This window comes from Hordeum vulgare, chromosome 4H, assembly GCF_904849725.1.
Source record: "Hordeum vulgare subsp. vulgare chromosome 4H, MorexV3_pseudomolecules_assembly, whole genome shotgun sequence".
NCBI classification, from domain to species: domain Eukaryota; kingdom Viridiplantae; phylum Streptophyta; class Magnoliopsida; order Poales; family Poaceae; genus Hordeum; species Hordeum vulgare.
The window spans coordinates 556,689,713-556,714,995 of NC_058521.1; the positions used below are offsets into that span (position 1 = coordinate 556,689,713).

At 44.3% G+C, this 25,283-nt stretch overlaps 2 protein-coding genes across 2 annotated transcripts; one reads left to right on the forward strand and one right to left on the reverse strand.

Annotated features, from left to right (window-relative positions):
- Positions 1-13,080: 13,080 nt before the first annotated feature.
- Positions 13,081-18,184, reverse strand: LOC123449492 (subtilisin-like protease SBT3.18). The gene is made up of 9 exons (XM_045126734.1): positions 16,820-18,184; positions 16,639-16,730; positions 16,191-16,288; positions 15,908-16,072; positions 14,906-15,579; positions 14,715-14,782; positions 14,393-14,638; positions 14,161-14,278; positions 13,081-14,058 (listed from the first exon to the last, which is right to left on the reverse strand). The coding sequence occupies exons 1-9, from the start codon at positions 16,907-16,909 to the stop codon at positions 13,231-13,233; spliced, it is 2,379 nt and encodes a 792-aa protein (XP_044982669.1). The 5' UTR covers positions 16,910-18,184; the 3' UTR covers positions 13,081-13,230.
- Positions 18,185-21,130: 2,946 nt separating this feature from the next.
- On the forward strand, positions 21,131-24,099 carry LOC123449493 (probable serine/threonine-protein kinase PBL16). The gene is made up of 6 exons (XM_045126735.1): positions 21,131-21,718; positions 22,140-22,465; positions 22,564-22,699; positions 23,017-23,153; positions 23,357-23,480; positions 23,568-24,099. The coding sequence occupies exons 1-6, from the start codon at positions 21,652-21,654 to the stop codon at positions 23,954-23,956; spliced, it is 1,179 nt and encodes a 392-aa protein (XP_044982670.1). The 5' UTR covers positions 21,131-21,651; the 3' UTR covers positions 23,957-24,099.
- Positions 24,100-25,283: the final 1,184 nt, after the last annotated feature.

Sequence of the window (25,283 nt, forward strand, 5' to 3'; positions counted from 1 at the left end):
CAAACAGGTTGTTGCTAATCTCCATCCAATTTAATCGCTATATATGCGTATATTTTGGCACGCCTTGCGAAATCCACCACAAACTAGCACTAATCGAGTAGTTGTACTATGTCCATTTGTAAACATGAAAACCTATAAAATCTCAAGTATGCATATAAGCCTTCCGAACACCGATAATGATCTATTTCGTCCGTTCCTAAATATATATAAGACCTTTTAAACATTGCATTATAAACTACATACGAATGCATATAGACATATTTTAAAATGTAGATTCATTCATTTTGCTTCGTATGTAGTCTTTTAATGAAATCTTTAAAAAATCTTATATTTCAAAATTGAGGAAGTAAATTCTTGCGAGCCTAGAACTGAAATTCTAGTTAACTTCGAACAAAGACTCACCATAAAAAGACCCTATTTAGCGAGAGGGGCGATGTGATTGTGCTCCTGAGTTCGAAAGCTATATACCTCGCCCAAACCACAGCTCAATGTTCATTCACGTTTTCAGTTGTGATTTCTTGCATGAGATGCAGCTTTACTCTGGCTTTATCACGTTTCCAACGCCGCAGTTTTACTCACGTAACTATTTTATAATTGACCTATATATGTATATATACACATAAAGAAGGCGTCTGCTCGTCGGCGTGTTGGTTGTTGCAAAAGGCTTGAATGATTGATATACATACAAGCTGAGCGCCCCTGTCTGTCTCACTCGTTTGCTCGACATGGACATTGCCGGAAATAATAACTACCTTCGCTCTCGTCCTAATGTACGTTCAAATTTTTAATGAAATTCAGTACACCTAGGGCAATTCGGAGCCCATATGTCACCCACACGGAAATTAGGTTGCGGTTTATGGTTGGAAACTTTCAAGGCCGTCAAGGCCTTGATTAATTAGCGTGTGTAGCCGCCGGGTGCCGGTGGTTGTCCCGCACAGTGACACCCGCGGCCGGACAATGCCCCTGGGCTTATCTTCACGGCTACACGCCCATGTGGCAAGCCACTCTCACTGTGATCAATGCCTTGCCTTGACGACGGGCGTGGCAAAGTTGTCGTTGACGTACGTCAAATGATTTGCTAGCCGGGCAATCAAGCGCTATTCTGGCCGCATCACGTACCGACTCAAATGACATTAAAGCACAGGTGGGCGAGTGAAGGCAACATCACCTTTAGCCATCTTTGCTTTATGTTTATGGAGTACGCATTGCATGTTAATCTTGCTTTATTTTACCGAATAGTCAGATACTTCTAATTTCCTCTGTGCGTGGGCATTATTTCTTTGTTGTATGGTACACATATTTATCGAGTAAGCTCAAACGTTTTTCACTTGGGGCTTGCTAAAACTAAGTCGACTGGTATTTAACAAAGTCTCAGTCGAGCTTGTAGCATTTTGTCCCATGGTTTCCAACATTTCTTTATGTCAGCTGCAACATCCGTCTTGCTGGTTGTAGCATGTCATCCCTCATCGACTGTAGAACGTCATCTCATCGGTTGCAACTTTTTTATTTTACAGTTGTAACATTTTTAGTTAGAACGGTTGTAGCATATGTTGTTCTTGCTTACAGTATCGTCACAACATTTTTCATCACCATTTATAGCATTCAGCCATGCCGCTTGCAGCATCATAACCGTGCTGATGTCATTTGACTGATACTTTGTTAAGTCTCAGTCGACTAAATTCTACACAAACCCTTTTCACTTTCTCCACGGGTCAATCATTTTTACAGCTACAATATGGATTCATACGTGGTCATTTTAGCATGCGGAGGTACCTGAGCTTTTGGATACTGAATGCAACCGGTGAAAGATGGTAGCACGGGTTACTTGCAACCAATTTGAATGATCGTTTAATAATAGGTTATATGTGTAGTTGCAACCAATTTGAATGATCGTTTAATAATAGGTTATATGTGTAGACATGTAAGTTTATTTTCGCTGGTCATGGCTTCTTCCTTTTTATTGAGATTTATATGCACTGAACTTTGATACTCATCATTTAATAAATGTGATTATGTGCATCACAATGATGCAGAATAGGTTATCCTCCTTTTAAAAATGTATTTCTAATTAATATCGCATCACAACCTAGTCTTTTCGCAAATCAGATAGTTATAGATCTAGAGCTCTAGAAAGATTAGTCATGTTGACTGCTTGATGCCTTCATCAAGATCTATTTTGAACAACAACTTGAATGTTGGGAGTATTTTCATACACAAACTTGAAAAATGGAATGACTTAGTCCAGAAAATTTAGAGCCTAATAAAATTAGACAGACTTAATATGAACTTGGTACATAGCATGCTGGTTCGATCGTGCCCAACGACAATGTTTTCGCAAAGAGAACCATGAACCTTAACATATGTACACACTTGGGTCCTCAGATTCCGGTGGAAAGGTTAATCTTACAACAATGACCACATGCTTTCTCACTTCCTTTCCCTAATGTTTCGTCTCCTCGAGTAAAACTCGTAGCAGGGCAACACTTCTGGTCTAGCATGACATCATGCACTTCGAGCAGGCCGCGATCGAGCTTTGGATGGATGGAGACGACACCCCGTTACCGAGAAATTCGAGAGTATCCATAGGACTACTAGGCACATCCTCATTCTGTTGCTACTTTTTGATTGGGGTTTAATTACATTCAATCCAGTTTCAAATGTAGATATAACCTTCTTCATTAGGGTCGGAAATAGCCTTCTTCATTAGAGACCCTAGGATTTATTGAATCTAGGAAGTGAATGATGCTTGGTAAGGAAATATCTGTAAATACTTATTATCTCAAAATGTTCTAGTTTCCCAGACTAGTAGCACAGGTGATAAAAACAATAATAAAGAAATAGGACATGGATTAAGGTTTCATCTAGAGTCGCATACATTTCTTGGGATGCAAACTAATAAATCAATATGGTGATTATAAACATCTTACATGCATCTCGTGAGGAATAACATGGGAGCCACGTCCTAATAACCTCATGGTCGACTGCCGCCATATTGAGGTTCCATTGTCCAACCAAGGCTCTATAAGATTCATATGGTTACATTGATTATCAAAGATAACAAGACCAATGCATTGAGTGTTTAATGAACAAACTGTATTTAACTCCAGAGACATGATTCCGGGTACCGTACCACTGTTATTGGCATTTGGCATAGCTTTCCTCTCCCTCTGAACACTTTGTTTCGACCTCCGGTATCTCGGCTACCGGTGAACCCTAGGATCGAGGTAGAGAAAAGAGACAAAACCGTTGCACAACACATAAAAATAGTACTTTCTCAAAGCATACCAACTCTTCATTTATGTGCATACATTGGGCTACAAGGTTATGCATCAACCCCTACCTCGAGGGGACTAGCCACACATCGCTAATAGATCACACACAATAGACATCGTAAATGTAATTAGTTTTTGAGGAATGATTGAAAATCTTCCAATGGTACTGATCGCAGTGTAATATTGATTACAAGTACTTAAGCTAATGAATATTGAGGATGGAGATGGCTATGGATTTGAGGATGGAGATGACACATCGATAATGTACACGGGAATGGTGATGACAGTTGGAAGAGACATATGCTCTTCCTCTCCTTTATACATTAGAGACGACATAATTGGATTACATGACACCTTTATTGGAAATCAGCCTCGGGGTCCTACTACGAAAGTTATCAGGGAATCATGCAGGCATGTAGTACAATCAGTTTTGGCATACCCTACATTATCTTCTTCTCTCGAAGCTCCTTTGCCGCATGATTGAATCACAATAATCTTCACATTCGACATATTACATATATGGATTGGATTTTCACCTAAAATCACCCAATTATGCAGGAAACAAAGTAAACAAGGAGATTTGCAATACTTTCCATTTGTTAATCATTACTAGGCATATCAGAGTGATCATCTATAAAATGTCTGAGAATATCCGGTTCAAACAAGGGTCAAAATTATTTAAAAAATGTACGCATCAAAGTGCCAAGTTTAAACAGTAATTGTCCTCGAGCAAAAAACAAGACCGTAACAAACTCAGTAATTAAAGCAAAATAACAAGAAAGTTTTGGTTCATTTATGCTTGCTATGACTATATAGCCCACCAATTTCTTGATGTGAAAACTTAGGATAGTTAGAGGGGCAACACGATTATTATGCAAGCTTTTTTAGGTCTAGGTGTCTAGAACATTTTTTTATTCTTATTCATAGTAATCAACCAGCAATTATCCATTTCACCTAGTTAACACTTGCTAGTGAGTAACACGTTGGAAGAACTTCTACAATGAAAACATAATTACAGATGTGAGGGCATGCCAAAGAAAACATGGTGCTAAAATAACTAAGTAATACCCATAAGTATCACCGAATCAAGGATCAACAATTATCCTTCTATTATTATGTTCTGGAACTTTTTTCTTTAGTAAGCACATCCTGCCAAAAGGTGATAAACGCAGTCAAGTTATTGTTGTGGGGGGAAGTTGAATACTCATGACGATACATGCATGGTTTTATCCCATTGAGTAAATTATAATTGTTCAGAGGAGTACCTATTTGTACACAAGAATACATCCCTTTGAATAAGCCAAAAATGTTAACTGCCATAACATTTATTGTTACAGAAGTCAACCAACTCAATAGCTGAAATCTAAGGCAACACTTAGGTAGATCCAGTACAAGAAATATGCTCGTTTATGATGAAAATAAGTGGTTGTATTCAGATTGGTCATCGATCTATGACCAAAATTTACGAAATGGTCGTGCGGTGTCTATGAGAGTCCAAACCCTACAACATCACGACCATTCCTACTAGGAAGTTCATGATCTCTTTGCAAAAAATGGTCATAAAGATTGTTGCTCTATCCATGTCCTCATTCACTACTAGGGAAAACCTTATACACATAGGCTTATCAGCAGCGCGGTATAAAACGAGACGCTACTGCTCATTAGTAGTAGCGCGTGTGTACAATCCATGCTACTGCTATCCACATACAGCAGCGCTTCTAGACGAAAACACACTACTACTATAATTGCCACCCCTCCCACCAGGCTAGGTATAGTAGTAGCGCCCCTTTTAAGACCGCACTACTGCTAACAGGGTAGTAGTAACGAGGTTTTTGGGTCGCTCGCTACTGCGAATTCGAACTTGGCCACATGAAGGGCTCCACTTATCAGTAGCACTTGCACCATAGCGTGCTACTGCTACTACATTAGCAGCAACGCGTTTCCTTCTCCCACGCTACTGCTAAAGCGCATCCACCACCTTTTTCCCTCCCCTCCCCTCCCCCTCCCGCTCGCCCATCCTCTCTTCCTTTCACTTTCCCCTAGCTCCAGCCTCCTCTCTGCCTCACTTTGCTTCTTCCTCACTACTTCTCCCCCCATTACTCTCTTTCTTCTACCTCTCTTTCTCTCTTTTAATTGCTTCTAACTAACTACACCACCTCCATTAAGGCAACTCCTTTCTCTTTTTCCTCCCCCTCCACTAGTTAGAGTCATCTCCTTCCCCAACTAGCTAGGTAGATCTACTCATTTAATGAAGTGACCTATGTACCTCCCTAACAAGATCTGTCCATGTCATTCCCTAGGTGTGTGGTGACACCGATCAACACATCATCATTACCGTGCTCGATCTCGAGATAGGTGATTAAAAACTTGTGCTTTTGCAAGAAAGTAAATATGTGTATGTGTGAGATATGACATAATCGGGCGATATGATGGAAATTATGTGTGTGGCATGAGTTGCCGCCGAATTGTGCTTGAGTTGCCTATGTTTTGCCAAAATGTCGATTTATTTCCGTTTCGGCGAATTTCGGGAAAACTCTATATGTCATATTTTTAGGGAAGGTCATGTCAAATTTTTGTATGACTTTGATGCATGCATTTTTATAATCAATTTGTTTATTACCGCGCATCCGTTCATGATGGTTAGTGGAACGATTGTCGAAAGGTGGTTGCGATCGGCGGTGCAGGACATGAATGAAAATAACCGGACAGAGATTTTATGTCCGTGTCGAAGATGTGAAGGAGGAGTTTGGCTCGACCCCTATGAGGATGTTCGTTTGATGGTGCACCTGCTCATGACTGGTTTCATCGATGGCTATAATCGATGGATAATTGAAGATGATGATTTTGATGATGATGAGGCCGACGGGGCAGTGATACATCTCCAACGTATCTATAATTTTTTATGGTTTCATGCTATTATCTTGTCAAACTTTGGATATTTTGTATGCCTTTTTTTTTTGGGACTAACTTATTAACTCGGTGCCAAGTGCCAGTTCCTGTTTTTTCCGTGTTTTTGACCCTTTTCAGAGGAGGATTTTAAACGGAGTCCAAACGGAACGAAACTTCCAAAAAGATTTTTTCCGAAACAGAAGAAGATCGGGAAGCTTGAGAACCAAGGCAGGGGGTCTCCAGGGACCCCACAAGCCCCATAGCCGCGGCCAGGGGGGCGCACCTCCCAGGCTTGTGGGCTCCCTGGGCCTCCCCTGCCCTAGGTCTTTCGCCTATATATTCCCATAAATTCCAGAAAAAATCAGGAGAACATCGAAAGTACTTTTCTGCCGCCGCAAGCTTCTGTCTCCGCAAGATCCCATCTGGGGCATGTTCTGGTGCCCTGCCGGAGGGGGGTTTCGGATACGGAGGGCTTCTTCATCAACACCATGGCATGTCCGATGATGCGTGAGTAGTTCACCATAGACCTACAATAGCCAGTAGCCAGTAGCTAGATGGGTTCTTCTCTCTCTTGGATCTTCAATACAAAGTTCTCCATGATCTTCATGGAGATCTATCCGATGTAATCTTCTTTTCCGGTGTGTTTGTCGAGATCCGATGAATTGTGGATTTATGATCAGATTATCTATGAATCTCATTTGAGTTTCTTCTGATCTCTCTTGTGCATGATTTCATATCCTTGTAATTCTCTTCGAGTTGTGGGTTTTGTTTGGCCAGCTAGATCTATGATTCTTCCAATGAGAGAAGTGCTTGGTTTTGGGTTCATACCGTGCGGTGACCTCACCAAGTGACAGAAGGGGTAACGAGGCACACATCGTGTTGTTGCCATCAAGGGTAAAAAGATGGGGTTTTCATCATTGGTTTGAGATTATCCCTCTACATCATGCCATCTTTCTTAAGGCTTTACTCTGTTCGTCATGAACTCAATACACTAGATGCATGCTGGATAGCGGTCGATGTGTGGAGTAATATGTAGCATGAAACTGTAATTCGAGAATATTACAATGGTGGGGGCACTTCTAATTGTGGTTACAACAACAAGGTAAATCAATACTACTAATCTTCTTGTTCTGAGGCAAATCAATACTTAAATAACTCACGTATTCTGAAGCATACGAATTTCAAATAGAGGTAGAATCAAAAAGGTACAACTACTCTTATATCATTTGTCGTGGACAATGATCCCAAGAACAATTTCAATGTTCTACCTTATTTACACTTTACTCACCAAAGCTTCTCTCAAAAGAAATATAAATGGGTAATCAAGAAGACGCAATTGCTCTAACAGTCTATTCTTGATAGCACAAATATTTCTAAGTTATAGCAAACTCCAATGGTTTTATGGTTCTTCAGCAACATGCTTGCAACCCTTTTAAAAAAATAAGTGTTGTTTCGAACATATATATATATATATATATAGTGACTAAATCATTCAGATTAACTGAAGAATAAATCTCCATGAGGAGTCAAACATGCAGTCCATCAACAACGACGTGAAAAACTCTGAGCTAGTTGGTGCCATTAACAACAAAATTTGTGTGTATTCCTCATTTTTATGTCATCGTGATTTTACCTATTACTCGATTGCCTGGATCCCTTCTGCAAGGGACATTCATTTTTCATTTTGAGTAGTAGTTCATCTTTGTACCTGCAAGCTCATCCTTGCCAGTTTTAATGTTGAAACATTAAAAACAGATGTTTTACACTTGTTATGTACTTGCAAGCCCATTCTTTTTATTTTGATAACGTAGCAACTTGTTGTCTAATTGATGAGCATTTTATTTTTGGAGGTTCAACAAAGTTGATTATCTCTACTATTTGATAATATGCTTGCAGGTACAAGGTCTTCACAACTCACTTAACTCACCGTATGTGTGTTGTGAAGAGGTAGTTAGAGTATGATACATTCAAAAGTTAAGCTTAAAGAATATATATGCTAAACACGTGGGGAATGTTGTGTCCGTATCAAAATATAAGATGTTTTTGTATACTCCTTTTGTATCAAAAAATGTCTTATATTTTGATATAGAAGAAGTATTTGCTAGGCAAGACAGCTTATTTACCATAACAAACCATGTTAATACATTCATTTCTGTTACATCAACGTAATTTTGGAATGTATAGCTCCCGACTGCTGAAGACATGAGGTTGAATTTGGTTATCCACAACATGATTTGGTCTTCTTATTGATAGCAACGTGGTCGTTCAGAAATATTGTTTTTGTTCATTTGCCTTTTCTTACATTGGACTTGAAACGTCTTATATTTTGATACAAAGGAAGTATTTGCTAGGCAAGACAAATAATTTATCATAATAAACAATGTTAATACATTCATTTCTGCTACATCAACGTAATTTTGGAATGTATAGCTCCTGACTGCTGAATACATGAGGTTGAATTTGGTTATCCGCAACATGATTTGGTCTTCTTATTGATAGCAACATGACCATTCAGAAATATTGTTTTCGTTCATTTGCCTTTTCTTACATTGGACATGAAACGTCTTATATTATGATACATAGGAAGTATTTGCTAGGCAAGACAACTTATTTATCATAATAAAGCATGTTAATACATTCATTTCTACTACATCAACGTAATTTGGAATGTATAGCTTTTGACTGCCAAAGACATGAGGTTGAATTTGGTTATCCACAACATGATATGGTCTTCTTATTTATAGCAGCGTGAACCTTTAGAAATATTGTATTTTTTCACTTCCTTTTCTTATAGTGGACGTGAAATCATTCTGTGACCTTTTTCCTGGGTGAGTTTCGGGTTATGTAGAGATTTGTAGTTATTTGTTTCCGGGGTCAGATTTTGTGTTACATTCTTTTTAGCTAATGTGTAACTTTATTTTTATCTTACTTTGTTTGTGAGATGCTAATTTTGTGTTAGAGTTTTCGACACCAAGATCACCATAATGAGGTAGCAATCTTGATTCCATTTGTGTTTTCTCGGCACAAATGTACAATGTAACTTTTATAATTATTATTACATGCAACATTGGTACCATATCATTGCTTCTCGAGTTGAGATTTGGTTTTCTGGTGGTTTTGGTGCTAGTGATGGTACAGGGCCCGTGAAGGGAGATAGGAGAAGTACAACTCTATCAAGAGAGAAAATCTACTCTTGAGAGAGGCCATGACGGGTAGTTGGATCCAAAACGCAACGAATCAAGGTTTATTTTCCTGGTGTCCTATGTTGTTGTTGATACTATTGTGGTACATTGAATTTTTATTTTCAGTGCCTCTTTCCCTCATGTGTGAGCTCTACTGATTTAACTTCCTTCTCAATGTATGCTAATAGTCCTTATAAATCCAAAAAGGTTCTTAATTGGCGTCTATAGGCACATAAGATCTTTCATTAGGAGGGGGTAGTGCTTGACTAATTTCTAGAATGATCAAACTATATGTTCATTTTTTCTCTATGCTTGGAATCTCTTAATAACTTGCTTACATCTAACTACAATAAACTCAATAAAACTTAATAGAAAGAGGACCGGGATTGAATCAAACTATCCTTACAAGTTCAGGGATTAAGAAAAACTTTACTTGAAAAATTCCAAAGGTTATACGTGTGTTACATGTGCACGCTAACTAGCATAATAGGGCGATCTGAGAAGATTTAGTAAAAGCAAGGTTCCATTGGTGTAAACCGAACACCACACCGAACTTCCGCTTAACCGAAATTTTGGTTAGCTAGTTTCAATTGCAATTTTTTGTTTTTGACTATGTAAACCGAATTTGAAAAATAATGGAATGGTAGAAATCAAAATTTTGGTTTATACCGAACGCCCACCCCATATACATATCACATTTTATTTCCTTTTAGCCAAGAACATGTTCAAGCAACACTTCAAAACATAAAAAATGCTACCATGAGTATAAATAGTTTCAAGGACATTAGAAAAAGGAGAACATAACTAAAATTTGTATATCGATCTTGTATGCCACCAGATCAAGTGATGTACTCAAAATAGCACTTACCAAATGATTTGTTGTAGAATTATATATACTAACTCAACATCGAGCAACAATAAATTAAGACACAACAATAAGTTAAGACACAATAGAATAAACAATGAGCTTAAACATGGGCGCGACGTGGAGCCGTGCCTCCGCCTACTAGTAATATTAGTACAACTATGTACATGATGCTCCTGTTCTATGGAAATGTGTGGGTGCCCCTTTGCTTTCGGACATGTCGTGACCCCTTAGTGTATGGATGGTGATCACTTAGTGTATGGATGGTGATCACTTAGTGTATGGATACACTATCATGCATGTGTGTAACGAGCATAGAGTTTCACAAACAAGTCAAATACTTGCCCATCAATATAAAAATATTATTCAAGGAACATATCATGACTCATGGATACAACATTATATAATCTCGTCTCTAGAATTGTCTCTAGGACATATTTCTAATTGGTAGGATATTTGCAGCCTCCAACGTGAGGCATGACTCTACATGACGCTTTACTAGTATAAAACTAGTATTATTGGAAAATGTAACATAGTAAAAAAATGATAATGAGTAAATATCATAAGATATCATGCTAAATCTTGTAATGGCTCTGTGAAGTTCCTTGTTTGTTGAAACTTAGTCGAAACTCGTGGCATCTTTAGTTGATTGACTTGCTTCGGTTTCCTTCTCTTATTAATCGTAGCTAAAATTGACACCACCTTTAGTTGACTTGCTTATTTTGGATTCCTTCATTTCTGTCCACCGGCTCCAACATTTGCATCAACACCGAGACCGGAATTGGCGCCTACATTCGCTCCAACATTACCGCCCCCCATTCGCACCAGCACCAGCACCAATATATTTATGTGCACCGACACCAAGACCGGCATTGGCACCGACATTTGCTCCGATCCCAGCTCCGATGTTCGCGCCTCCATTCGCACCAACACCAGCGCCTCCATTCGCACCAACACCAGCACCTCCGTTTGCATTTGCACCAGCACCAAGACCAGCATTGGCACCAAGACCAGCATTTGCTCCAAGACCAGCATTGGCACCAAGACCAGCATTTGCTCCAAGACCAGCATTGCCACCAAGACCAGCATTGCCACCAAGACTAGCATTTGCTCCAAGACCAGCATTTGCTCCAACACCAAGACCAGCCTTTGCTCCAACACCAGCTCCAATGTTAGCGCCTCCATTCGCACCAACACCAGCACCTCCGTTTGCATTTGCACCGGCACCAAGACCAGCGTTGGCACCAAGTCCAGCATTGGCACCAAGTCCAGCATAGCCACCGAGTCCAGCATAGCCACCGAGACCAGCATTGGCACCGAGACCAGCATTGGCACCGAGTCCAGCATTGGCACCGAGACCAGCATTGGCACCAAGACCAGCCTTTGCTCCAACATTAGCGCCTCCATTTGCACCAACACCAGCACCTCCGTTTGCATTTGCACCAGCACCAAGACCAGCATTGGCTCCAACACCAGCATTTGCTCCAATGTTAGCGCCTCCATTCGCACCACCACCAAGACCGACATTGGCGCCTATATTTTCTCGAACGCCAGCTCCGATATTAGCGCCTCCATTAGCACCGACACCAGCGCCAACATTAGCACCGATAGACTTTTCAAGTCCAACATTAGCACCTATGTACTTTCCAGCCCCAACATTAGCACCACCGTTGGCGTTACCGCCACCACCTACATCTCCTTCAACATCTCCAGCAGGTTGAGGTTCTGCCGGTCTATGCAACTTGCTTAGTAACCTAACAGGAAAAATAGCAAGAAATATCAGGAGCAATATATACAAGATATGTTAACTACCCATGCATGAGTGTGAAAGGGTGACGGTTGGACATTATAAAAGGACCCACATAAACACACCATGCTATGTGGGAATAAGGCTAGAAGTAACTTATTTAGTAACATAACACATCACAATACAAATTGCTTATGTGGCCTGTAGTTACTGAGAAGAGAGGTGTTTTTGATAACATAAATATGTTAGAGTAACATAAGAGACGGAATGACTCCACATCTGAACAAATAAAGGCATGTATAATGTCACACCTATGTCAAGGCAGTAACATAGTATGATACTAGTCTATTTTACATCCCACTAGGACTAGCCGAAGTTAATCGCGGACTTATGTTGTAGTGACATAACTAGCATGCTTGTAGACGGAGATTCAAGAAGTACCATGGTAAGTGGGATTGCACCGGCAATGTCCCCCACGATGAGATGAGAAACGCCACGAGAACAACCGCGGTGCCAGAGATCTTCGCCATTGCTGATGGTTTTCTGTGTGAGTTACCTCTATGTTTTTTGCGTACTGGTGGATTTGCTCTAGGACACGCTGGGGCGCATTTATATGGAACCATCTCACCTCCTATATTTGGCTATCTCTCATCAAGTTACGGCTGTTCCTCCAGCTATTGTGTGGACAAGAGTGTTAGTATCCGCTATCCGTGACCGGGTAAACTATATTGGTCACAAGGACAAGAGTGAAACTATATTGGTCACAGGGACAAGAGTGGTCGCCGTGCATGTACTTGTGTGTAGGGTAGAAGGTTTCGGCATGTAGGTGGAAACGGATTTTAAGGTGAGCCAGGAAGATGTGGAGGTGGAGGTTTAAACAAAAGCCATTTATTATAGACTTCACTCTTCTCCTTTTCTTTTTGCTTTTGCGTTGATTATAGACTTCACTTCACTTCACATGAGGTATTATAGCGTTCATTCAAGTGTAGTACTCCCGTGTTTTGTTTCCGCCGAGATGACTGCAAATACAACCGCTAGAGTTACGGATCACGGATTGTGGTTAGGTGGCAATTTTTCATTCGAGATTAAAGGGGGAATAGGGCCCCACCCCGCGAAATTCAGAGCTCAAGGTGAAATGAATCATCAAACTTTAGCATGACCACAATGTATGCTTTAACATGACCAAATGACACCTACTGTGTTGGCCCAACGTGTGAAAATAAAAACGTACACCGCCAATATCTGTATAGCCGTAACTAGGCAGCCTGTGGATCACTAGTAAGTATCGCGGTGCTGATTCGTCGGCTGAGCGCCGACTCCAGCGTCCGGCAGGTTGGTGACCCTGACGACCAGCGGCGTGCGGACGCGGTGGTAGCCGTCGAACCACACGATCTCGCCAAAGTCGTACCGGCCGCGAGACAGCTTCGCCGGCGTGACGGTGACGTGGTACTCGGCCCTGGCGCAGCGCGTTGAGAACGCCAGCGCCGGCGGCCAAACCTCGACGTGCGCGCCCTGAGGGCTGATGACCGTAGCGTGGTACACGGTTTCCGCCTGGAGGCCCACGTTCGTCACCGTCCTCTTCACGGTCGCCGCGGCGCGGAGCTCTGGGAGCACGATGGCCGGGTAGTTGAGGTCGGCGTCCCCGATGGCGCCGCCGCCGCACCTGGTGTCGAGCGCCGGGGAGGGGAGCACCATCTGCCGCACCTGCGCCTCCGTGTAGCCGAGGCTGCAGAGGAAGTGCACGTGGTCGCGCGCGTCCGCGTCGTAGACCAGCCCCGGGTCCAGCGCCCGCAGCGGGTCCACGTGCCCGGCGCCGGTGTCGAAGGCGTCCGCCGCCTTCTGCGTCCCGCCGGCCAGCATGGCGTCGGACGTGTCGTCGTGCACGTACGCGGTGGTCATGAGGGCGGACTTGATGGCGGCCGGCGACCAGGTCGGGTGCACGGACCTGAGGATGGCGACGATGCCGGTGACGTGGGGGCACGACATGGACGTGCCCGTGTCGAAGTTCCACTCCGTCGAGCGCTTGTCCAGGGGGAGCATCGTCGGCGACGACTTGGGCGGCCACGCCGCCAGGATGTTCACTCCGGGCGCGGTGATGTCCGGCTGCGAATTCAGCAACAAATCGGTTCAGTCCATATATATATATATGTGTGTGTGTGCGCTCTTCATTCACCATGCCAAGCTCAGTTGATCGGTGCCGTCTACCTTGAGAATGTTTGGAGAAATGGAGCTGGGTCCTCTGGAGGAGAAGTAGGCGATGGCCGGCGCCGGCGTCTTGCCCACGACGGTCCTGCTCGGCGCGATGTGCACGGTGGGCCGTTGCCTGCACGTTGCAGACGATGGATGCGCGGTCAAGGAAGAGCACGTGATCTCAGCCGTGCATCCGTCATTGGACGGTTCAGACCCGACGGCGGTGGGTGTTTGAATGGTTTTATACCTTGAACGGCTCTGGATGTAGTTGAGGATGTGGGTGCCCTGGCGCAGGTTCACGTGGACGGTGGGCAGGAAGTTGTCCTGATTGGACCGCCGGGAGCTGGAGTCGGAGAAGATCACGCCGGAGCCGCCGCCGGCGTACACCGCCAGCGCCGCGCCCTCGCCCGACACCATCCCCATTGTGGAGAAGCACAAGACGATCTTCCCGGACGCCGCCGTGCGGTTCACCAGCTGGTCCAAGGAGCACGTCCTTCCGGATCAACGCAAAATCGGTCAGTCAAAACAGATAGATACTCAGTAGGCATTGCGTGTGTGAGAGAGATTACCCATCGGCAAAGACGCTGGTGCTCTCCACTAAAGGCATTCTCATGTCCTTCACAATGAAGCCCTCTCCCTGTGTAAATTACCAAAGAAAAAAAATGATAGGAGTAAATGAGAAGTGCATGGTATGATCCCACCTTGTTGCATGCACCGCACATGCATGCGTGGTCGGCCACTAGTAGGACCAAGAGCTCACCACGAAGGAGGCATTGTTCCCGAGCGCGATCACCGTCGGGAACCTCCGGTCGATGGTGCTGGCGGCGACGGTGAGCCCCCACGGCGACACGTTCTGCACCATGCCCGCGTCCGGACCGTCGTTGCCCGCAGAGAACACCGTCGACACTCCGAGCTGCATGGCATGGAACGACCCGACCTCGGTGCTCGTCGCGAACAGCGGGGACAGCGGTGGCGGCGACCCGAGGGACGCCGAGATGACGTGCACGCCGTCGTGCAGCGCGTCATCGAACGCCGCCAGGATGTCGGCGTCGTTGCACCGGCCCGTCAGGTCCTTGAACCAGCACACCTTGTACACCGCCAGCCGTGCTCTGGGTGCGCCCCCGCGTGCCGCGCCGCGGCCCAGCCCGCCGAAGTAGCTCGCGTTGGGGGATACGGCGCCCACAGCCGTGGACGCCGTGTGCGTGCCGTGGCCGACGCGATCCCGGGCCGACAGATACTCCGCGCCGCCGCTGGTGTTCAGCGGGCCGGTCTCGGCCTCGAAGCCGGCGAGGTAGTAGCGCGCCCCGATGAGCTTGCGGTTGCACGCGGTGGCTGGGTCGAACTGCTGGCCTCCCACGCACGTGCCTCGCCATGACGATGGCACGGGGCCTAGGTGGGGGTCATCTCTGAAGCTCTCGGATTCAGGCCACACCCCTGTGGAGGAGAGACACACACTGAAATGCTAAGGACCACAGCACTGTAGCAACAAACAGGGATGAGTGCAGTGCTACTACAAAATTGTGAACTCGAGATCTTGGCATCGCATGCCTGCATTCAACAAATGATTACAGTATCTTTCACTTTCATGGTTGTTCATGTTATTTCTCTTGCAATGTCATGCCAGTGTGTTTTAGATAATTTTGTAGCTGTATCTCCCTTCCAGGCTACAAGATCATGTCATGTGTGAAGCCAGAGAAGGTACAAGCAAGTACAGGACAGTGCAGCAGGATTTGCAAGGATGTGAAATAGAGAGGACAAGTACCAGTGTCGAGGATACCGACAATTACGTCGCCTCCATACTTCAAATGCATTTGGGAGGATGGTTGCTCCATCTGCAGATGCAGGTTGAGGCCCATGAAATCCCAGCTCCTTGTTGTATGGAGCTGCAGCATCCTGCTCCTGAATACCGATATGACCTCCTCTGTTTCTGATGATAATGATCATGGGGTTCCTTGTCAGTTTATGGCAATATTCAAGTGTGCAAAACTAGGATATAGGTATGTTTTCTGACTACAATGTCCACGGGGTATAGGAATAATTGTTACCAGACAAGGTGGTTGCTTGCGTTGAATTGAGTACTGCCGCAAAACCAGAGAATCCATAGCTGTAGCTATACAGAATAGCTTGTCTTGCTTCCTCCGGCCTGCAATATTGTGATCATTCATGCAAGTGTCCTTTTAGCCACATTTTTCTTGCCAAATGAGAACAAAGACCTCCAAATTCTCTGAGATCAAGGTTTTATCTTTTACAGACAAATGGTTGAATTGCTTCAAGTTAAGCATGAAACACAGATTATATAAACTGAGAAACGGAATTAATAGAAGTTCCTACTATGGCATAAAGGGTGCAAAAGAAACAACTCATGTTATAGATGCATAAGACGGCGCTTCTGCACTGCATCGTTTTTTTCATCAAATTCAAGCAATTCAAGGGTCTTTTATTGTCCACTTTATTTTTTAGCTCAAAAAGTAAGATAGTACTGTAGTATATTACTCTGCAAAGACTCTTGAAAGAAGTTGGAGATGAAACCGTGTGGTCAGCGAAGGACTAAGACCGTTGTTGTGGCCCAAGTACACAATGTGAACCTGCGAACAGAAAAGAGAGCAGATATGAAGTGAATACTTGATCTGACAAACAGATAAAAGATGAGTGAAAATCTGCACAAAAACACTACATGTGAACGAGAAGCTGTAGTGCACTGAACAGGATCAACGGCAGCAAATGAGAGCGAGGAAACAACGAGCAGAAGCAGAAAAGCAGCCATTGCCCTTTACACAATGACACTGGTGGAGTGGCACAGAGATATATATAGACACCATATAGACAGACAAAAGGACACAAAGATATGATTCTGCGGGAGAAAGCGTCCGTGCCATGCGGTAGGGTGCTTGCAAGACAAGCTTTGGGAAGCTACAATGGCCCGGACAGCCCTCCATGGCTGTATCATTCCCACTTGCCTTGTTCATCTCGTGATCTAGCCATAGATGGCGGGTACGATGATTAAGCCTATCGAGTTAAGTACAGAGTCTAGCTGCTGAAGAGAGTACAGGATAACAGGCCTAAAGTTTGTTAACTCCAACCTAACCCTCTTGCCCTCGTGTTTTAATCATCTGTGCTAGTGTTTTGTTAGTTCCTAGACGGAAGAGGCAACAAGACAGCTATCAGCTACAGACATATTTAACATGCTGTAGCTTTTGGGATTCTCCAAAGGCTAAGCTCAAGGGATCGGCTTAAATAAGTGCCAAAAGGCTAAGATCTAAGTTATAGATTTCAACAAAATAGTCAAGTGTCTGGACCTATGAAGATAACATGTGTGCTTAAATCATTAGGCTTTCAAGATCTAGTTTACTGACAAGACAAACCTTCTGCCCTGCCATTAGTAGCAAAGTACTTTGGGTCTGTGAGAACTTCTAAAGTGTTTGAAGAAAGTCTAATAACTAGCAGTTGCTCCGATGAGGAAAATCCAGAAACCTTTTATAGCTCCTGCAACCTTCTATAGCAAAATCCAAAAAGATCATAGAAAAATTCACCTAAAAATGATAGTTTAGCTATGTATTGGATTGTTATTATTTTACTATGTATTGGAGTTTACTGCACATGTTTCTGCATTAAGGACTGCGTGCAAGCATAATGCATTCGCTAAACAATGATGATGCTGAGCACTCTTTGCAGAGAAATCTAATTAACTCTTAATCTGTATGGACTATTCCTAATTAAATAATTTTTCACCCCTCACGCTCCGCTTTACATGCATTCAACCACTCGTTCGTAATCTAATGATATATCACATATGCTTTAAACTGGTAAAAGGCAGTCTGTGCTGGATCTAGAATGCATAGAAGTGGTAATCCTATTATGTGGAGTGTGTATTGCAGTTTGCATACAGTCAGCGAGCACACTTGTAGAGCCAACCTTGTTCCATCATATGTAGCCTTTTAACTGTTGATGACCATGCTTTTTGTGGGGCAGATGGACATATCCTTGTACATGCCGTTATGGTTACTCAAGAACAAGGAGGATATTACAAAAGGAGAGAGAACAAGAACCTGTCCGGCAGTGTACTACAGTTTTAGCCGAAGAAGTACAATAGATACATGTTCCTGCAGACATAAGTGCTCTCTTCAGTGATGCAAACATAAGAGCATGCCCAGAAGGAAAATAGCGAACATCATTCCCGGACAGGAAACCGATCATATCTAGCATTATGAAGCTTACCAAACACACACCTTGACGTGAGAATTCATCATATTTCTCCCTTGAGGAAAAAATTACAGCATGCTTCACCGACCGTCAATCTTCCATCTTTAAAGTGCACTGACATATGTCAATTTACATCATTGGTTACAACAACCTAAGCAATGGTCTACACATGGACTGAACTTGCAGTCATGCCAGTGGCCGGCAACTGAACTCAGCCTTAGGACCAAATTATTCTCAAGACAACTGAGAGGACTAGCTGGTAGTGACTCTCTTCCAGAATAATGGCAAATGCTCAATTTAAGAACCCCCCCCCCCCCCACACCCCCCCTCTAATAATTTCCTGCACAGTGTACTATCAGTTTAAGCTTTGCAAATTTGTTGCAATTATGCGCTGTCAAATCTAAATCTTCCCCTGGCTTCTGGTGAGGGAACGAATCGTGACAAGAGAGCTGCTACTAAGAGAATGAATTGGTAATGACCAAATGCATCTCCTTGTCAAGGAGTTGCATGCTAGGATTTACCTGCATGAACTCCTGAACCTTCATCAGGCAAAGGAAACTAAGGAGCCTTTCGCAAACTGATTTCCCCAACCTCTGTTAGACTGCCACACAGAAGTTACAGTGATCACCTGCAATATCTTGACGAACCCGCACAACTAGGTCTTCTTAGGAGAGGCTGGTAAGTCCATATACATCTTAAAAACTGTTCAACTGAACTCAGCCTTAGGACCTGTCAGGTGTGCCAGCAAAATCCATTTTGTATTTTGCAAGAATGGATATGCACGGCGCTTTTGAAGTCAGGCTTACCTACTACTCCCTCCGTTCCTAAATACTTGTAGTTGGGAAGAACTAGACTAGTTCTCCCTAAGTACAAGTATTTAGGTACAGAGGGAGTAGATTAAAGGATGATGTTGCAAAATACATTTTGTATATTGAAGAATGGATATGCACGGAGCTTCATTTCACCTGTAAAGCTGAGGATATCCTCAGTACCATTTGGTTTCCTACAAATGCTAGATTTGGTTTCTTTCCTAAGCTTCTTGTAAGAACTATAACATTGCAATAAGGCGGCTGTGTGCATAGGCCAGGGATACCCTCTTTTCGACAGAAAAAATAGATTTAACTCCAAAAGACTTACTAAAAACCTATACAGGCAATTGGGGATGAAAAATGGAATGAGAATATTACGAGTTCTTCTATATGTCAAAAGAAAATCATTTTGCATAGAATATGAATGAAGTTGACCAGTTTTTCTTTCAAAAAGTACTAAAATGTACTCCCTCCGTCCCAAAATAAGTGTCTCAACTTTGTACTAGCTCTAATACAAAGTTGTATTAAGCTTGAGACAGTTACAGTTATTTTGGGACGGAGGGAGTATTTGGTTACTAACACTGTGCGTCAGTAACTGTAAAACCAAGTACTCCCTCCGTCCTAAAATTCTTGTCTTAAATTTGTTTAGATATGAATGTATCTAGTCAAGTTTTAGTATTTAGATACATTCATTTTTAAATAAATCTAAGACAAGAATTTTGAGACGGAGGAAGTAATATATACAGTAGGTTGCAATCAGCACCACAGTAAAATACAGTACCCCCTAGAAGGCTAGAACTAACACTAGACTACTAGGAAGCTGGACAGGTTGTTGAATTCCCAGATAACAAGTTAACAAGCACTTCTTTGCAAGCAGCATCGTAGAAGAATCTAGGCAATGATCTTTGTTGGTGCCACCAACAAATTAGGTCACCACTTTCTAGATTAGACAACTAAGGAAGACCAAGTGGAGCCCATTTCCGTTAGAATGCAAGTGTGAAGGCGAGATTGCAACTAAAGTCTTACGGCACTTAAGCTAACCATGCTAACGTAAAAGCTAAGTCCTTAGTTTTTTTTCCCTCGAGCATCTGTATTAAATTCTTAAGAATATTCTACTGGAACAGACACAACATGGGCAGGGCAACCGAAGTGTAGCATACCTACCGCCAAAAGTCTCACAGGCGTTCGGTCGAACACCTGGTGGGCGCATGGAGGTCCTTGTCGAGCGGAGAGGCCACTACAATCCAGCGAGTTCCGGTTATCCAATCATGCCGGCACAACTGTCCCCTCGACCAGCGGGGTGCTGTTTTCATCCCACGGAAACAAGAAATGCACATCGTGCCGCTGAACCCCAGGACCTGAGCTGAGCATGGCGACACCTTCACTGACCCCAAATTGAGAATAGAGATCAGCCTGACCTGAGCATGGCGATTGGCCGGGCAATCAGGGAGAGGATACAGATGGCGACACACCATAAAATCCACTTACACAAAAGGGGGATTCTGTGTTTGACCTTGTAAGACGAGGGTTGAGGAGGAGGAAGATATGTCAGTTGGATGCTGGACTTGGAAGCCTGCCACTGGTCCAGGTATCTGATATCTGATATCTCCCACCACCAACAAGGGCAAAAAAAGCGACGCCTCCGAAGCTCCCACCGCCGCAACGGGAGGAGACGAGGGAAGCCGCCGGCGATAGCAAGACCGCGGGCGCCGCGACGCGGACTTGCCCTGCCCCGAAGGCCAATGATCACATCACGGTGGAAAGGTAGCCAATGGGAGAAAAAAAAATGGGGCTTTCCACTCCACCAAGAAACCCGCCATCATTCGGTTCCACCGCCATCAGAGAGAAAGCAGTCTGGGAGGGAGAGGAGTGAGCGCAACGCAACTGATCGTGATCGAGGTCAAAGACGGGCGGACAGACACACGGACAGAAGACGATGGAATCCAGCCACCACTACACTCCAACTCGAGTGCGCCCCCGCTCTGCCGCTGCGTTTTCCCACCACACTTTTTTCCTTCCCTCCGACGCATCGAAAACCCCACGGAAATATGACGTGAAGGAGGAGGACGGGATAAATTCAGGGGAGGGGAGGGGAATTCTCCCATGCCCCTTCTTCAAAGAGACGCCTTTGGTGTAAAGGATGATGCATGAAAGCGAAACCGCCTCTGCCTGCCTGCCTGCCTGCCAGAATTGAACTGCTCAGCAGTATCTTTCTTCTTCTTCTTCTTTTTATTTCATTTTGATTGAAAGGCGTGATAAATAAATAGAGACAGGGACGCGCTCCACTTGTTGAGGCGATCCTTCCTCTGAGGTTCCTCATTCTGCGTAGCTTTCAGGGGGTAGATAGATATCTGTACCTTCTCTCCCCCCGTGCCTCTTCTTTGTCTGGCCTGGTTTCGGAAGAGGAAAATAAGGTTTCTTGTTCTTGGTGAGACAGAGAGAGAGAGAGAGAGAGGGACAGAGGCTGAGTCTGCTCCTTTGGAATTTTTGTGTTGTCATGGGCAACTGCTGGTTTAAAGGGAGTCCGTACTTCAACAGGGTTTCTTCCAACGCAACAAAGTCAGGTACTACTCATGTTCTCTCCTTCCTGGTATGCATGGCTTGTGTTACTAGGCAGTGCAATACTTTGTTTCTTTGATTGGGGCCTTGACCTTTCCCCTTTGTTTCTTTGATCCCCCAATACTGTTAGCTTTCTAGGTATATGCCGATTCTTTACCTTTTAACAATTCGATGGCTTCTTCGGGAATTAAATTCTCAATCCGAAAGCGCATGCCTTCATGCTGTTGTGGCTATTCCAATAGCCTGATCCAGTCCGTTCATCATGTATTTCTCTAACTTGTTTTCATCCAACCAAATTAGTAGTAATATGAACTTCGATGATCTGTGGAAAGTATTCTGAACCATTTGCAAGTTGTTTTTGGAACTTATGATTTTCCATTTGCAATCTTGTGACATACTACCTGACATGACTTTCCCTTTTATCAGTTGCAGAATCTCCAAAATTGCAGAGCCCGTCGGAGAGAATCGAGAAGGACGACAGCCTGCTGCCGTCCAACCCGCGTGAGGTGGAGGCGCTGCGCAATGATTCGGCTCGCAAGAACCCTCTGATAGCATTCACGTTCGAGGAGCTCAAGAGGATCACCAAGAACTTCAGGCAGGACTCGGTGCTAGGGGTTGGTGGCTTTGGCAGGGTCTACAAAGGGTGCGTCGCCAATGACCTTCGCGAAGGGTTGGCGATCGAGGAGCCGCTGCGAGTTGCGGTCAAGGTCCATGATGGAGACAACAGCTTCCAGGGCCACAGGGAGTGGCTGGTGATTACCGTTTCTCAGTGATACATGTATTTTGGGTATGCTCTGGTTTACTGTTTGTTGCATATGAAGTTGTTGTTCTTTTGTGTGTATGTTTTCAGGCTGAGGTCATTTTCCTTGGGCAGCTCTCGCACCCAAATCTTGTGAAGTTGGTCGGTTATTGTTGCGAAGACGATCACCGGGTACTCGTTTACGAGTTGATGCCCCTAGGGAGTGTGGAATCGCATCTGTTTTCGAGTAAGGCACCTATTGTTTCTTGATTTGCTAAAAATTATCTCTTGATTATGACGCCAACCGGTTTCGTTCACATGAACTATTTTATCATTCAATTGTGCAGATTTGGAACAAATTTTGTTAACTGCCTAAAATGCGTAACAATTTTTTTCAATTTCGCTGTATTTCCTCAGTGATTTTTTTAAAGTTCAGTCAAACTTTTTGCCGTATTTCTTCATAATCACATGACCAATGTGGTGGAGTATGCACTATTATTTATTCACATGGTATCACACCACATTATGTAGATTTGTTCAAGTACTTGTGATTTACTAATGTAGGGGTGATGCTGCCGCTGCCATGGGCCACCAGAATGAAAATCGCACTCGGTGCTGCAAGGGGGCTTGCCTTCCTCCACGAAGCTGAGAAGCCAGTCATTTACAGGGATTTCAAGACATCCAACATATTGCTCGACGAGGTATACAAAACATGTTCGATCACTTCGATGTTTGTTTCCATTCGCTTAAATTCAAAACTCCTTATACATGAAAAACAGTAGAATCGTTCACATTTCAGAAAACAGAATGAACACCCATCAGTTTTCATGACCGGTACTATGAAACAAATACTTCTTGCCTACATTTCTCTTCTCTGAATCCCTCCGCGAACGTTCATCATCAGGAGTACAACGCGAAGCTCTCCGACTTCGGGCTAGCGAAGGACGGGCCGGTTGGCGACAAGTCGCACGTCTCGACCCGCATCATGGGCACCTACGGCTACGCCGCCCCGGAGTACATCATGACAGGTAGGTAGCCATCATCTTGTCACTGAACTTCAGAGCAAGAAAGCAATGGGAAATGGTGTCTGAATTCTGAAGTGTTGTTTGTTGCAGGGCACCTGACGGCGATGAGCGACGTGTACAGCTACGGGGTGGTGCTGCTGGAGATGCTGACGGGGCGCAAGTCGCTGGACAGGTCAAGGCCGGTGAGGGAGCAGACGCTGGCGGACTGGGCCTTCCCGCTGCTGTCGCAGAGGAAGAAGGTGCTGGGAATCGTCGACCCCAGGCTCGCCGCCGACGACTACCCTGTCAAGGCCGTGCACAAGACGGCCATGCTGGCATACCACTGCCTCAGCCGTAACCCCAAGGCCAGGCCGCTCATGCGTGACATCGTCGCCACCCTTGAGCCCCTGCAGCAGCAGCTGCAGCCGCAGCCGGAGCTGGTGGTGGAGGTGAGCCCGGCCAACGACTCCGGTGGTGGTGACGGCGTGGGTTTTCGGTGATCCGACATTTGTATGCTGCCGCGTGTACGTACTTTTCTGCATATAAGGATAGCTTGTGTGAATTGTATTGTACACTACAGCTACTCTACTGACAGTGTTCTCTTGGTCTGCGGACAATGCTTAAGGTCCCGGAACTTTTTCTAGTTCCAACTTAAAAGTCCCTAGTCCCTACCTGTTTGTTTTCAGGGACTAAATAGGGACTAGAGGTCATTAAATGACATGCAAAAAAACCATGTTACCCTTAGTAATGTAGTAGTAGTTATTAAATAACATGCTAAAAGTAGGGGCATTGTTGGAAAAAGTGTCAAAAAAGTTCCAAAAAGACTCTCCCACAGGGACTTCTTCAAATAGTCTCAAATAATCCCTTTTAGTCCCTAAAAGTCCCTCCTGTTTGTTTCATATGGGACTTTTTGGGACTTTTTTTAGTCCCTACACCAAAAAGTCCCTGAAAACAAACATCCCCTAAGGGGGTGTTTGTTTTCAAGGGACTAACTTTCTTTTAGTTCCAAGGACTAAGGGAAAAAAGTGAGTCCAGTAAAATCTTTTTCTAGTCCCTTAAGGAAAAGCCCATCTTACGTAGGGACTAAAAGAAACTTTTTTTAATCTAATGCCTGTAAACAAGCAGGGCCTAAAAGCATCTCCAACAAACGCGTCCTAGCTGTGCTAAAAAAATATTCAGCGTTGAAATAGCGTTTTTTAGTGCTGGAGAATGTTTATTCCAACACGCGCTTCAAAATATGGCGTTCAATCGGGCGGCAAAACCTGCAGCGGCGTGCGCGCACAATCTGGCACCCTAAATATGCAGCTCGAAAGTGAGTGTGCCCAACATTTACAGTGCGGTCGCTCACGTTTTTTGTGCGCACCTATTTTACAACGGGCAATAGCTCCTATGCAACGTATTTCGTATGAATTGGAAAGTGTGGGACGTTGTTTGACCGAATAGCTGCAATGCGACAGATTTGAGCGTGTAAATAGTCCAGGGCCACACGGGTGCTAAATGGTATTAAATTGGTCATCAACCAAGAATGTTTATGTTAAGACATGTAGGTCCAACTTAGTAAACACTGCATCGGGTCAGATCAAGTGACCGTGCCCGACCGCCCGACCATGCCCCCACTCCCACTCTTCTTCGGCGGCGGCGGATCTTGCATTCTCGATTGCGGTGGCGGAGCCCTCGTTCTCATCCATGACGGATCTTGCATTATCGGTGGCGGCGGCATAAATGGTGAGTGAATTCGAACCCTAGTCTCGTTCCCCTCTCGGGCCCGTAGATCTCAGCTCGTTTCCTCTGTTTTTGCTGGTTGAATTGATAGATTGTGAGGGGAGC

Coding starts and splice junctions, on each gene's coding strand:
- LOC123449492 (XM_045126734.1), bottom strand. CDS start 16,909: ATGGCTGCTTTTCTGCTTCTGCTCGTTGTTTCCTCGCTCTCATTTGCT. Junction 16,731..16,819: donor CTACAGCTTCTCGTTCACAT/GTAGTGTTTTTG, acceptor TTCTGTTCGCAG/GTTCACATTGTGTACTTGGG. Junction 16,073..16,190: donor GCAAGCAACCACCTTGTCTG/GTAACAATTATT, acceptor CATTATCATCAG/AAACAGAGGAGGTCATATCG.
- LOC123449493 (XM_045126735.1), top strand. CDS start 21,652: ATGGGCAACTGCTGGTTTAAAGGGAGTCCGTACTTCAACAGGGTTTCT. Junction 23,154..23,356: donor CCAACATATTGCTCGACGAG/GTATACAAAACA, acceptor GTTCATCATCAG/GAGTACAACGCGAAGCTCTC. Junction 23,481..23,567: donor CCCGGAGTACATCATGACAG/GTAGGTAGCCAT, acceptor TGTTTGTTGCAG/GGCACCTGACGGCGATGAGC.